This window comes from Leuresthes tenuis, unplaced genomic scaffold, assembly GCF_036924035.1.
Source record: "Leuresthes tenuis unplaced genomic scaffold, fLeuTen1.0.hap1 SCAF_9, whole genome shotgun sequence".
NCBI classification, from domain to species: domain Eukaryota; kingdom Metazoa; phylum Chordata; class Actinopteri; order Atheriniformes; family Atherinopsidae; genus Leuresthes; species Leuresthes tenuis.
The window spans coordinates 16,909,720-16,923,686 of record NW_027325363.1 but is presented as its reverse complement, the minus strand read 5'-3'; the positions used below and the strand labels follow the sequence as shown (position 1 = coordinate 16,923,686).

The window sequence follows — 13,967 nt, the reverse complement described above, 5'->3', positions numbered from 1 at the left end:
ATGAATGGATCAACCACACCTCCCAAACGCTACAAAAATAAAGGGTTTTTCTGAAAAACTAAGATTTAAAAGGTGAAAATCTATTTAATTTTTTTAATGGAAACTAAACATCACTGGTAGCATTTAGAAGACACTTTCTAAAAGACAACGGTGGCAACATCACACTCAAAGTTTAAACTTTTAAACTAAATCAGAAGCTTCTAGACTTTGTAAGAATGAACAAAAGCTACATGCTTTTCCCACAGACTTGCCGGATAATCTTCTGAAGAACAAACGCATCATCAAAGCACTCAAGTCGTCACATTTCTGACCAAAACACAGATTAAAGATGAAGTCCAAATAAATTGGCATGAAGTCTTCCGTGAGTCTGTTTCACTGAGGAACTGAAACAGATTGGACTTACTGATCAGCTGGAACTTGAGTTAGAAGGGCAAAAGACACAATAGACAGCATGGAAATTAGTTCATCCTGTTGTGGGAGAATTTCACAGCTGAACTTATGAGTGGTCCAAAAGTTTCTCTGAATACTGAGAATTTATTGATTTTTTTTTTTTTCAGCAGCCAATCAGTCCCTGGATTTTAACCCTAACGAACATTTTTGGATCACTTAGGGGAATAGCAAAGACCATTAAAGAGCTGACAGCTTTTTGACATCAATTAGTGATGTCTAAAGACAAAGAAATATATGCTGTACATGTATTTCATGGGGGCTAAACTGTTTTGTTTGTATGTATGGACCTTTTTCAGAGGGGATAGAATCATCTTTAGAGCTCCTAGGAAGCTCCACGTTAGGCGCACAGAGGTGGTAAGTCTGCACCACGGACAGTCAGAACAAAGAATGAGTACCGGAAGGATGTAAGAGATAAAGGCAGGAGAAAATCTTAGATTTTACAGAGGGTGGACAAAGCCGTACAGAATGACTCACCAGGACAATGCGTGTGCGTCTTTTCTTTCTTTTTTTTCATGTCGAGCCTTAGAGACAGTAGAAACCTCCACAGTGAGTCATAGAGCGTTTGTATGTGTGTGTGCCAGTATGTTTTTGCATGTGTAAATAGTTGTATATTTGTGAACCTGGGTCATGATACTGTATCTGTCTTTTTCATTAAAAGTGTCTGCAATGTTTCAAAAGTCAGTTCTCAGTGGACTCTTTGTTTTTGAGTACGAATACGCACACAGGGCAGAGTCTGTATATCTTGCAGACAATCGATTCCTAGCAAAAACATAACCATAAAATACCAGATGAGGTCATGTATAAACCTCTCCATCCATGCCCTTCCTTTCTAAATGGATGACACAAAGTGACGTCACTTCCACTCACGCGCTTACCCAATATTGTGGCCATGTACTGAAGGATTTGTAGGACGTCTTCCTCTGAACCAGAATTTTCAAGAAATGGGCACTTCTCGTCTTTCTTCTCTCTGCGACTTTCCCCACTTCCAATATCCTGACACCTGACCAAAGACAGAAACCAAGCACACACTCATGAACAATTCTGAGACCGGTAACAAGAAGAGCTTCTCTAAGATCCATCTAAGATCTTCCATGAATGTGGATGGAGCAGAGCATCGTGAAGAGGATGTAAAACATACGCCATGGAAACGTCAGTTTTTTGAGCATGATGGTAAACAGTAGCTGTGGCTCCTTGGGGACTATTTTGTGTTCAGATCAATGCTACATATTGATTTTCATTATCAACAACAACAGCAAGCGAGTAAAGCATTATCACCACACACTCGCTTGCTATTAAAGCTCTGGTGTATTTGTGGCCGTATTCCCGAGCTTTTATTCTAGACTTATTACTTGGTAGCATTGTGTGTAATATCTGCAGGACACTAGCATTCAGGCATGCTGCTCTTTAGAAACATGTCCAAAATATATTTATTTTAAATATGCAAATTTTTGTGGGATTTTTTTTCTCCAAATTATTAAACTATAACAAAATAAAAGCTAAAAAAACATCAGCCTCAGTATAAATGATCGCTTCTGGAAATCCGGGGAAATCACGGAGATTATCACCACATTCACATCCAAAAGTGCCAACAACTGGAGCCAAAGTGAAGCATAGCAGTCCTAATCCAGCATCTTTGGGTCTCTGTATGCAGTGCGTGCTTTGTGAACACTGCAAGTGTTGTGCCCGGCTGAATGCACGCTTCTGAGTTTAACTTTTTTTGACAGGGCGAAGACAAGAGGTGAAGGAGTGTGTCTGTACGTGTTTATCTGTTTCCTCGTGTGGCTGTGTGACCAAAACCGGGAGGGAAAAACAAGGTGGCAGGGAGAACAAAAGCAGCAGACGTAATGAAAAGCTTGAAAAGAACTGAAAATGTGACAGGCAAGTGACAAAACTAAAGGTAAACTGGAAAGAAACGAGTGACAGAGACACCAGGACATGACAGCGGGTAGACGAGGAAGAGGATGAAAGTCAGAAAAAGAAGCAGCGACAGATACCAACATTCAGATGGTCATACCTGATCTCCTGCTGTCTGTAGAATTGTAGAGTTCGCTGTAGAGCTTCCTGAACTGTCTGCGTCTGCAGGAAGAAGTGGAAACATTAGGGAACATCTCCATGTGTCATTGCATTTTCTTTTTTCCTCAAAGCTATAATGTTGCACGTGATTTCCTCTCATTTGAATAAATACGTTTTTAAATAAACAGCAAGGTTTATTTAACCTGTTACATTGTTTGAATCTAGGATCCCCAAAACAGTTAAGTTCTGTCCACAAGTGCTCTGATCTTTCTTCTTCTTTCTTTCCATTGGTATCATCTGGTCAACAGAACATGTCCACCACGATAAATAAATAATACAAAACTAGAAACTTGAGCATCCTAAAGAATTCACCTTCCAGAGTCACTCGTGTTGTTTCTCTACGTGTGGCACATCTATTCACTCCCCATACTTTGAGACAAAATTGCTCCAGCATCCTACAGATTCTCAATCTGATTGAGGTTTGGGATTTCCAAAGCATTTGAACGTTTCCCCTTTAAAAACACTTGAGTGTTACTTTAGCGATACGTTTAGGGTCAGATGTACCTCCATCCAGTCTGGGTTTTCTTTAAGACTGCAACAGGTTTGCCTCGTGACTTTTACTCCAAACATGCTTTTGTTTTTGCTTCTTGTGGTTTTTTTTCTTCGAGTGATGACCACTTTTCCACAGTTCCCCATCTTTGTGGAGTGTACAGTATCAAGTGGTCCCATTGACAGACACTCCTTCAGGGTCACCTTCTACTTCTTTGTTAGCCCTTTGATTAATGCCCTCTTTGGCTGGTGTGTAAAAACCTGTCCTGTACCCTTTCTTTGTTGGTCTCTTTGGTCCATTATTAAATAATTGATTAAAATTAATGAATAGCACCACCATTACATTTCATTTAATTGTGCTCCAAGCGAGATTCTGAGGTCTTTATTTCATAACTTATCCCTAACCTGTTCTTCTCCAGGACTTTGTCCTTGACCTGTTTTGGTCTTTTTTTTTGTTGTTGTTCTACTTGCTCAGTGATATTGCAGACCGGGGGGGCTTTTCTCAATAGGTCTATTTGTACTGATATGATGTGACACTTACATTGCATAGAAGTGGACATAACTGAATTAATTATGTGACTTCTGAAGACAATTGGCAGCACCAGATCTTAATTTATGGGGTCAAAGTAAAAATGTTGCCCACTGTTCAAATAAAATCCTATTTTAAACCAGCAAAATATACAGAATAATATGCTTCATTGTGATTCTATCTGCTGTAATTGCCAAGGGTGCCGGAAGTGGGAGGGCCAAAAATCAAATATGTCAGACTTTACAAAAAAAACACTGGCTTGCTGTGTGAGGAGGCGAACATCAGAGACTGATTTCCTAATCTTCTGATTAAGATACAAGTGTCCATCTTGAAAATAAACCTCTTTGGAAGTCACACAAAATGCTTGTAAAATGTGTGCGAAATGTGTGATTGAATCTATTATTCAGCAATATGTTTCTTGTGAAGTAATGATGATCTGTGTGTGTGTGTGTTTCATTTCACCTATTATAGAGTGTATGGGAATGACAAAATGTGGGACAGGGCTGCCCCCGGCACCATCTGTGAAAATAGGAGGGATCTAATCAGAATCAAGAACTGTGGTGAAGTATCCCCTAACATCTTGTCATTCGCTGAATGGGCCTATTCTCAGAGGACATTTTGACAACTCACAGTGAAGCACAGGTGTGAACAAAATCAATATTGACTGAATTCAATTTAGCTGCTCAGTTTCAAGATCCTTTATGTGCGCACGGGGGTTCCCTTTCTGACACTCATGGCTCACTGGGGTAATTCAACAGAACTGAGTCGTCGCTGTTATCACTACAAATAGCTGTGCTTTACATGTCACTGCTCAAAATGGCTGATGTGAAAAAGGCTTGCTTATAGTTTGCCAATGACACTGTATGAGACAACTGATATTTCTGTAATTTATCCTATTTTATGCATTTGCATATCCAGTATTGGAGAAAACTTCTTTTTTTTTTTACCTGCATTAAAAGAAATCATGTTTGCATATGGTATCTAATATTTCCTTCTTTCAAAGTTCTGCAGCGAACACGTAAATCAGGCTTGAGTGACGATTTCCACCATAATACATACACAGCCTGCGTGTCTGAGCGTGCAGCTGGCGTGTTTTGCGTTACTGACAGCCTAAGCTTAAGAGGGCGGGTCCAATGTGATTATCTGTGATACGGCTGAAATGCAGGGCTGTTGGGACAATACTGGAACACAGTGTGCCAGCTGGAGAGGTCATTCTGAGACCTTCAACCATTCCGGACAGATACACGAGAGATTTTGTGTATGTCCGCGTGCTTTTGTGGTTGTGTGTGCACGTGTGTAACAGAGGAAATGACAAAGACAGAGATCATGAAATTGTGGGGTTGTCGGGCAAAATGAGACAGTAGAAGAGTCAAGAGTGTGCAGGCAGAGGCCAAGTGTGTATGTGTGTCAGCAGGTCATTCAAAATGTGAAGGCAGTTCTTTCAGCATCAGGTTAAACAAGTGGTTTTGCAACATTTTGTATCTACAACATTAGACATAATGTCACATGTCTTGTCAGTTTCTCCTCTAAGTGCTGACCAGTTTTATTTTTCTGCTTCATTTTTATCTGCGGCCATGTGAAACAAAAAAAGTTCCTTTTAGCTACAAAAGCTCCACGAATCAACTGCGCAACATACAGCTGTGTGGTCCTCAAAGGTTTTCATTCCCAAGTGACTTGTCAGGGAAAACCTCACCATTCCTCACTTACACATGTGAACAGTATATCTAGGTACATATGTGGAACAGAAACTGTGTGTCTTCAATGTAGCCGTTTATTTACCACAACATTTTGTAGTGTGAACACACACAAGACTCCACAACATTACCCAAACACACCAGTTATCAGCCACATGTACACAGGCAGAAAATACTGTACACATACATCTCCATTAGTCTGTACTGTCACTGTACACAGGACTCAATATCACATCAGACTCAATCTAACTGAGTCGCACACAGAAATGTTTCGATGGCAGGATTCGGTTAGCAGCTTGTGACCGACTCAACATCATTTGGTTCATGGAATAAGATGTTAAAACACACAACATAGCAACACGGTAATCGTGATGAACTAAAAGTGATTGACTAAATTAGAATTTAAAGGGTATCATATAATCACAGAAATGATAACCATGTGGTATGGTGAAGTATGGTGGAGTCTCAGGGTTAGCAGGAAAAACTGGGTAATAAGCTCTTCTTTCCTCTCTTTCTCGAGCTCCCGTCTCTGATATCTCAATTTCTCTGTCTCTTTTGTGTGCTGTTTCTTTACCATGGGAGGGAAAACCGAATCGCACCGCCAGCTCTGTTGCTGTGCATTACTTTCTTCCCTTGTGGTATCTAGTCTTCTCTGTTGTATGAGACTGAATTCCATTAACACAAACCTAGGAACACACAGTGGACCTGTTCTCACCTACATCTTCTTCCTCAAAGTTTCCATAAGCACAAACTGGTGCAGTCTATGGTCACCAAGCAGCAGTTACTGGTACTTAACAGTTGCAAATCTGCAAGCACTTCTAAAGTAAACAGAAACTCCCCCCCCACATGATGACACCTTGTAAAACAATCCCAGCATAAGGCAATAAATAAGTGTCAAGTAAAAAAGCAGAAACAATTGGCTTTGTTTAATCAGTATATTTAGGAAGGCTCTGAGCGCATTTCAGATAAGACTGTAACTATGAACCATATCAGTATTGCAGAACAAATGTAACTTTAAGCAAAGTGTGCAGAATGTGCCATATTGTCTGTTTGTTTTTAACATTTTGAATAATGTTTCATACTTTATTTCATGCCTCTGAATCATAAACTTGCTTAAAGAACTTGCTTTTCTTCCCTCACTCATCTAAATCAATGCTTATCTAATACCCACCTTGTGGCTAGTTAGGTAACCCCAAACAAAAAGTGAGCCATCCTCAGAGGAATCCCTAAAGAGATAGGAGCTATAACAAAAAATTTAAATAAAGTCAAGTCAAGTGAAATTTATTTGTATTGCACATTTCATGTACAAAACAATTAAAAGTGCTTCACATAAAATAAAAGCATTGCAGCGAGGTGTGGAAGAAGCATTAAGAATGCATAAAAGAATATAAAGAGAAAGAAATAAAATAATTAAAATGAAATTAAAATGAAAATTTTGCATAGAAATGTTTTTAACCTGGATTTAAAAATGTCTACATTTGGTGACAGTTTAATCTCCACTGGCAGTTTATTCCACTTGTTTGCAGCATAACAGCTAAATGCTGCTTCTCTATGTTTAGTCTGGACTCTGGACTGGATCAGCTGACCTGAGTCCTTGGATCTAAGAGCTCTGCTAGGTTTATATTCTCTGAACATATCGCAGATGTATTTTGGGCCTAAACCGTTCTGGGTAAAAGATGACAAGAGGTGCTGCAGTATTGTGCAGTAAGTCTTTAACTTAGAAAATATGCAAAACACCTCAAGTGGAACTGCAGTTCTGAATTGTAAATTAGCATAAGGTAGGCTCTTTAAAATGAACCTTTAAAAGTTTCAAGCTTGAACAAATGAACGTAGAATTAGAGACAGTTGTCGCCAGTGACTCATTTTTTGTCAACTGAGGGCTTTTTGTGAATATGTGTGTGCAGAAGAGCCCCATCCCAGGCAGCATGCTGGGACAAGAACAGTGGTCCACTTACCCGGTAAATGGCCGACTCGAGCTGTAACCGTAGCTGTGTATGTAACTGTTCTTTATGTTTACATGCACAGCAATATTGCAGCTATTTACCTTGTTCGAAATAAGATCAAATTGGCATTATAACGTTAACATGAACTGCATTTAGACTACTCCATTCATATTCACGTTTACATGTTACAGAGCATAGTACACTCGAGCACACAGTAAGTCCCTTTAAGCTGTTGTGATGTTTACATCCACATGAGCCTTTATTTCATGTATTTCATTTTAAACACGGAGCACTACTTGGGTTTCTCCTTCACCCCAAACGTATGTCTTCTTTTTACAGCTCTGCACAGACTCTGCTGGAGGCTAGAGCAATAAAGTTTTATATTAGTCTAAATAATGTGACCACAAATGACAGTCTCCACATAGCTTAATTCAGTTATCGCTTTCCCAAAATATGACCTTATTTGTGTGAAGATGATCAGAATGCTGTCTATGTAGCAGTTCTTCAGAGTCAGGTCTTAATCGGGCCAATATTTGAATATTATTGTCCATGTAAACAGAAGCCATAATCACACTAAGTGGTCCCCCGGGAGCTACATGCACACGCAGCAAACATGGATAGGTTTACAGGGATAATTTAGATATAACAAGCTGAGTTGTGAAATATTGGAAAAATACCAACAACCAAAATTCATAATCCAGGCTTAAGTACAGAACTGTTAGAACTGCTTTCACAAAAAAAAGTCCTGAGTTCAACACATGCACTACACAGCAGGATGTTTTCAGAAGGAAATGCATCCACACAGCTGAAAATACGATACGATACACAGCAGCAACTGTTATCAGCATCCACACTCACTCATAATCAATTCTACCTGCTGGATTTACACATGGAGTCATTTGGAGCTGGCCAGGTAAACTCCAGTGGATCTGATGCGGGCATTTGCATTTCCCACATTCAGCCCCTCTGGAAAACATCCAGTAAGTGCATTTTCTCACTGGAGACTTCCTTCACGCATTAAGCCAGAAGGAGTTGTCTATGAGTGGCTCGGCCAGTTTATAGGATAACTGATTCGTCAGGTGCTTATGAAATAGCCTGTTCCAGTGTGAGTTTAGTGTGTTGCATAAGTCAACATGGCAAAAAAAAAAAACATGAGGTCAACCATCATTGTAATCCTGAAAACAACAACTCTGCTAACCTCAAATCCTGCTTCACAGTAAAAGGCAAACGATCCCGGTGAACAATGAAAACGGCACGTGTACTCACAAAGCACAGAGGCCACAAGTATTTTTTTTTTTTTTTTTTGTCTGTCGTTGAACAGTTTTCCTCCAGAGGGAGAAGATTAAATCAAGGATGCAGATTAACCAGAAACCACGCATTCACATAAACGCTTGCCTCACACTTTTCATATACGAGGGCCTAATTTCAGGGCCTTTCCATCGGTGTGATGATGGTGAAAATTAAAGCTTGGAAAAAAATCCAGAAAATTAAAGCTTGTGCACTTTTGAAATGCACGCGAGGATGTGTGTGCGTGTCCGTGCATCGTTTCTGGGTCAATGTGGCCAGGGTGAAGACAACACAGAGAGCATGCTCTTTTCTGTCAGTCACGGTCCACTGCGCTAAACAATGCCTCTGCCTGCACTCACTCTGTGTGCACAAGTAGCGTCTGCATGCGTGTGAGGGGAAACAAGAAAAGATAAACAGTGTGTTGTTGGGTGAGAGAGCGAGTATATTTATGTAACTGATGGCTAATTAGCTTCTGTATGGCGCTACTTACAACATCAATTACAGTTTAATCACTCGCTACTTCACGTATTACAAAAGTGAACCGCGTCGAGTATACGCTGTCGGAGGAATCCACTAAATGGCAGAGAGTTTAAGTCGCTCTATGGCTCATAAACATCCACCAGACACCGCGAAAACAAGTTGAACATTTACCCTCTCACTGTCTCTGTGCCCAAAGTACACCACTGCGGCTCCATTTGGTGCCAAACTGTTACCTGCGATTGCACTTGCAGGAAAATAAACACGTACCGTGCAGTTCTGTAATGTCACCCACACATAAACGGTGACTATGATCATCACTGAGTGTTATACAAAATCTGTCTTTAAGCGGGTTTTTTTTATTTGTTTTTTTTTTCCCCATACATCTACTAAAGATCAGGGCCAGTAAGAGCTGCAGCAGAGAACTGAAGTTGGCTCTCAGTGGTCCTCTCCAGCATACAACAGCTTCAGTTTTATAACTGCACTGCTGAATGTCATTATCTTGCAAAATAGAGCCTGAGCATCCCAAAATAGGAGGGAGAGAAAAAAAAATCCTGCAACATCTATTTCTCTCAGGAACGGGAGAAAAGAGGACGAGCGTTTGCAGTTTGGAGAGATATTTTTCCACAACCTCCTGCAGTTTCACGAAGAAACAGCACAGCTTTTGTTTATGTGCTAAATCTACAACAGCCATCTGAGAATAAAAATCCAAGGAAAACGACTGTAAGACTAAAAAAAAATGGCCTTTTATCAATCAACCGACTGATATTTCTCAATCTCGTGGATTGTTTCTCATCTCGCATGAACCACAGATGTAGCTGTTACTTAATTTAAGACAGGACGACAGAAATACACAGACATACTGCTGATGCTCACTTTTTTTTTTGTCATTTCGACCACGACCGTGTCAAGAGGTCTATATGAAAGAGCCTGATATAGAAATTAAAGGCTCCGTATTTCATGTCAACAATGGACCATGTGGCTCACAGCAAACTGCTTTCTTATACTGTCAGTACCACTGAGAATAAACACCATACTTTGTAGCTCAGCCCCGTCAGCTCGGGTTTAAATCCAAGGATGGTCAAATTAAACCTTGTCAGCTCATGTTAACCGTAGCCAACCTGTCACGATATGTCTATGACATGTTACATGTCTAGTGATGCAAAATGACTTGTGATGAAAGCGATATATTTCTCTGGGCAGTGAGATTTTTTACTCATGTGTTTTACGCATCTGTCATGGAAAACAGCATAAACACCTGGATATTTCTCCGGCACCTTTAGGATCCAAACCAAAAACCGATGGGTTTGTCGCTCGCATTTAAGCCAGTTTTTTTAAAAATCGTCCCGTTATTGGCTATATTACACTCACAGACGACCAAAAGAAGGGTGACACTGCAGTGCTCGTGTTGCCACAGTTGTTTGCTACAAAGTTAAGCACAAAAACTGAACGTTTTTGGGAAGAACAGCTTGCAGAGTCAACAAAACTCGTTATGTACCTACGGCTGAGATCATGGAGCGATGTAAAAGTTTAAAAAATCTTCTCTCAAATGGCATTTCGGTGTTGTCCACAACTTGGACAAGATACAGTCAAGTCCCAGGCTGATGCCAAGACGCAAAGGACAAAGGCAAAAGCGAGCGCCCTGATCACACGCCGTCGCTCACAGTGGCACTGGGTTCTAATTGCTGTTTTATTGCATTCAAGTCTGTTATACAACTGAGACACAGAGACAGGAACGGGCTCATTCTTCACACTTCACACATATATATATATATAACTTCCCTGTGCCTTGAAATAAGTGACTCTGGATTCTTGGTTAATAATGTCTTTAAATACAAATACAAAGAATGACTTTTGAGCATACTGCTTTACAAATTCATAAAACTGCCTCGTCAGCCATGGCATAGATTAGCTGGAGTGCCCATGTGCGCTAAAGACGTCTTAAAGGCGTGACAACTTTCAATAAGATCACATCTAATGAGAGCTGGGGGCTTACCGTGGGGGAGGTCAGTCGCTTCAGGCTCTCTCCTAGTGAGTCCAGGTTCACCCGTCTCCTCCTGGTAACCCTCTTGTGGGGTACACAGGGTCCTTGCTGCTCCTCGCCCGCCGGGCACGCCGACCTCTCGGCAGGGCTGCGGCCGTTCCAAAGAACCGCTCTGTGGGAGGACGGGAAGGAAGAAAAGGGGCAACCTCGGCTCTCGTCCCCCGGCTCCAACCCGCCATCCCCTCCGTCTCCCCCTGGGCTTTCGAGCCCGCAATCCGAGCCCACGGAGCTGCTGAATGACTCGGATGAGATCTTGCGCGACGACGAGGACATGGTGTTGTTGAGGAAGAGGAGGAGGATGGTGATGATGATGACAGTGGCAGTGTCGAGGACGACGATGATGATGATGATGCTACAGTAGGCTCCGTACCACGTCCACCTGTGCGCCGGGGAGTCATCAGACAGTGGGGTGGGGGTGAAAGGGTTGGCGGCGGGTTGGATAAGGTGACAGGGGTGAAGTCTGTCTGTGTAATTAGGAATGCATCTGAGATGTGCGCGCGCAAGATAGAGTCCAGGTCTGTAAGTCTCTATATATGCATATGAGGTGCGTCCGTCTGCGTGTGAGACTCAGCAACCTACTCCGAGGGAGAGGGGGTCGACCGAGAGCGAGAGCACTAACAGCACGCAAACATTTATGTAAGGGGGCTATGGGAGGTGGGGTATCTCCTCTTAAAAAACAGCCCTCCTTTGCCCCTCACTTTGCTCCCTGGGGTGCCGAGCTGTCTTCACTGGATGCCTCCAATAATTAGACAGATAAATGCAAATAAACCCTTAGTTCTGTTTCAAAAAGCTGTTTTAGCAGCGCAGCTTCAATAGGGTGAAACACTGGCTTGCGCCGCAACTCGGCTGTTCCAAAGCAGATGTTTTCTTAATTCACCAAACTGCAAAACAATGGTTGCCAAAATGGACAAATATGCTGGTCCAACATGGTAGTGCGGGCGCGCCTTAGTTACTCCTCTCACCTGCGGTACATGCTGGCATCAGAAGAACGTGGCGTCTCCCTCTTTCATCGGAGCGAAACCCCCCAAAGTCACCGCAGATAGCTGCTTCCCTCTTTCCTCCGCTCCTTCTCCTCCTCCTCCTCTGCGACAGCGGTTCTCCTCTCTGGCTGAGAATTATCCGTCCTCTCATCATTCGTCCATATCAGCCTGCACTCCCTGTCCGTCACCGTTGCTTTCCTTGTTTCTATTCTATTTCCTTTTCTTTTAACGGTAACTTCGATTGTGGTGGGTAAAGAAGTGTCTCGAGTAGAGGCGCGCGAGATGGTGAACAGGGAGAGAGAGCGCGGTCAGCAAATAACAGCGGGCACCGCTGGTGTGATGCACCGTGCAGAGGTTTATCGCGCTCGTGCTCCAAGCATCAACGCGCGGCACTGCGTTGTAGTTGGACAACACACCAGAACAAATCAGAGGGAGGGTGGATGGATAGATAGATAGATAGATTCTTGCTGAACCGTGCTGTTACTTCCTATAGAGCAGGTGTTGTTTTGCTGAAATAAGCAAGACTTTTTATGCAAAAAAATAAATATATATAGTATGGAAGCCACATGTAGCTCTAAAATACATGTCATATGCATATCATTCGGCGTCATTTGTGCCTCCACAGATTTACATGTAACCCAAGTGTATTAATGCACCGCAGTACAATCAAACTGGCTTTACAACCGTGTGCCGACAGCAAGCTGAATGGTCTCTTTAGACCAGAGGGCACAGTGTCCATGATCAGACCGTGGGACAGTTTTCCTCTTGGGCCCAGAGAAAGTGGCAATGCTTCTGAAGCCTCATCATTTTTCTTCTCTCTCGCTGTGCTTGGTGGAGTTTTTACTTTTATCTACGACAAGCTGTATCATAGAAATGTGTCTGGTTTTTTTTACGCAGTTGCTTCTGAGTGTCTAAAGATCACAGCCATTCACGACAGCGTGTCACACTAATACTTTGCTTGCAGAAAATTCTCTGGATTAACTGAATCCTTTGTTGATCATGCAGCCTGAATGCTGAAATATGCAAGGCCTTCCCTGAAAAGACGTCATTTAGAAAAAGGAATTTCAAACTTTGATTTGTCTGACTTAGTTGAATTAGTTTTGACCCAGAAAAGACAGCAGTGTTATTGGATCATGTTCCTATATGGCTTCTTCTTTGCAAGATAGAACTTTAACCTTTGCAGATGACACAGTGAACTGTGGTCAAGGAAAACAATTTCTGGAAATGTTCCTGAACCCATGCAGTGATGTTCACGACAGAATCATGCATGTTTATAATGCAGTATTGTCTTAGCGCCAAAAGATCACAGGCATGTAAAAACAATTTTTGGTTTTGTCCTTTGCTAACACAAGAGATGTCTCTCTTGGATGGTGAAATATTCAAAGTCTTCACAACTTTACTTTGAGGAACATCATTGTGAAATTCCCCCACAATTTGCGTATGCAGTTTTTTTGCAGATTGCTGCACCTCTGTCTTTACTTTTGAGAGACTCTGCCTCTTTAAGGTGCTCTTTTTATGTCCATTCACATACAGACCTGTTGCCCATTAACCTGATTCAGTGCAATTTGTTCCTCCAGCTGTTTTCTTTTTAGTACTGTTACTTTTCCAGTCTTTTGTTGCTCATGTCCCAACTGTTTTGAGAAGTTATCAGTTTCAGAATGTGTTAACTTTATCTTGAAATTGTCAAATTTCTCACTTGGAACATTCAATATGTTTTCTACAATCTATTGCAAGTCAAATTTGTGAGATTTTAGATTCAATGGATTTAGTTTTTATTTCGGTTTTACATAACGTCCCAATTTTTTTGGAATTGTGAAAAAAAAAACTAATCTACAACTACTACTACAACTAATGATGATAACAATGATCATGATAATAACAGAAGGCTGTAAAGACGCTACAATTCCTGAATCAACTAAATGGATATCACGCAACATCTGATGCTAATCAAACAACAATCATGGTGAATAATCCAGGATGTGGCAGTCTGCCAGATGTGCA

The 13,967-nt window shown here is 41.5% G+C and overlaps 1 protein-coding gene across 1 annotated transcript in view; it reads right to left on the bottom strand.

The window, feature by feature from the left end:
• Positions 1-12,283, bottom strand: part of gucy1a2 (guanylate cyclase 1, soluble, alpha 2) — a 39,055-nt gene extending 26,772 nt beyond the window's left edge. The window contains exons 1-3 of the mRNA XM_072392583.1: positions 10,939-12,283; positions 2,465-2,526; positions 1,326-1,450 (exon numbers count right to left, since the gene is read on the bottom strand). Of these exons, the coding sequence (XP_072248684.1) occupies positions 1,326-1,450; positions 2,465-2,526; positions 10,939-11,259 (508 nt within the window). The 5' untranslated portion in view covers positions 11,260-12,283. The remainder of the gene's footprint in view (positions 1-1,325; positions 1,451-2,464; positions 2,527-10,938) is intronic.
• Between the last annotated feature and the right edge of the window lie 1,684 nt (positions 12,284-13,967).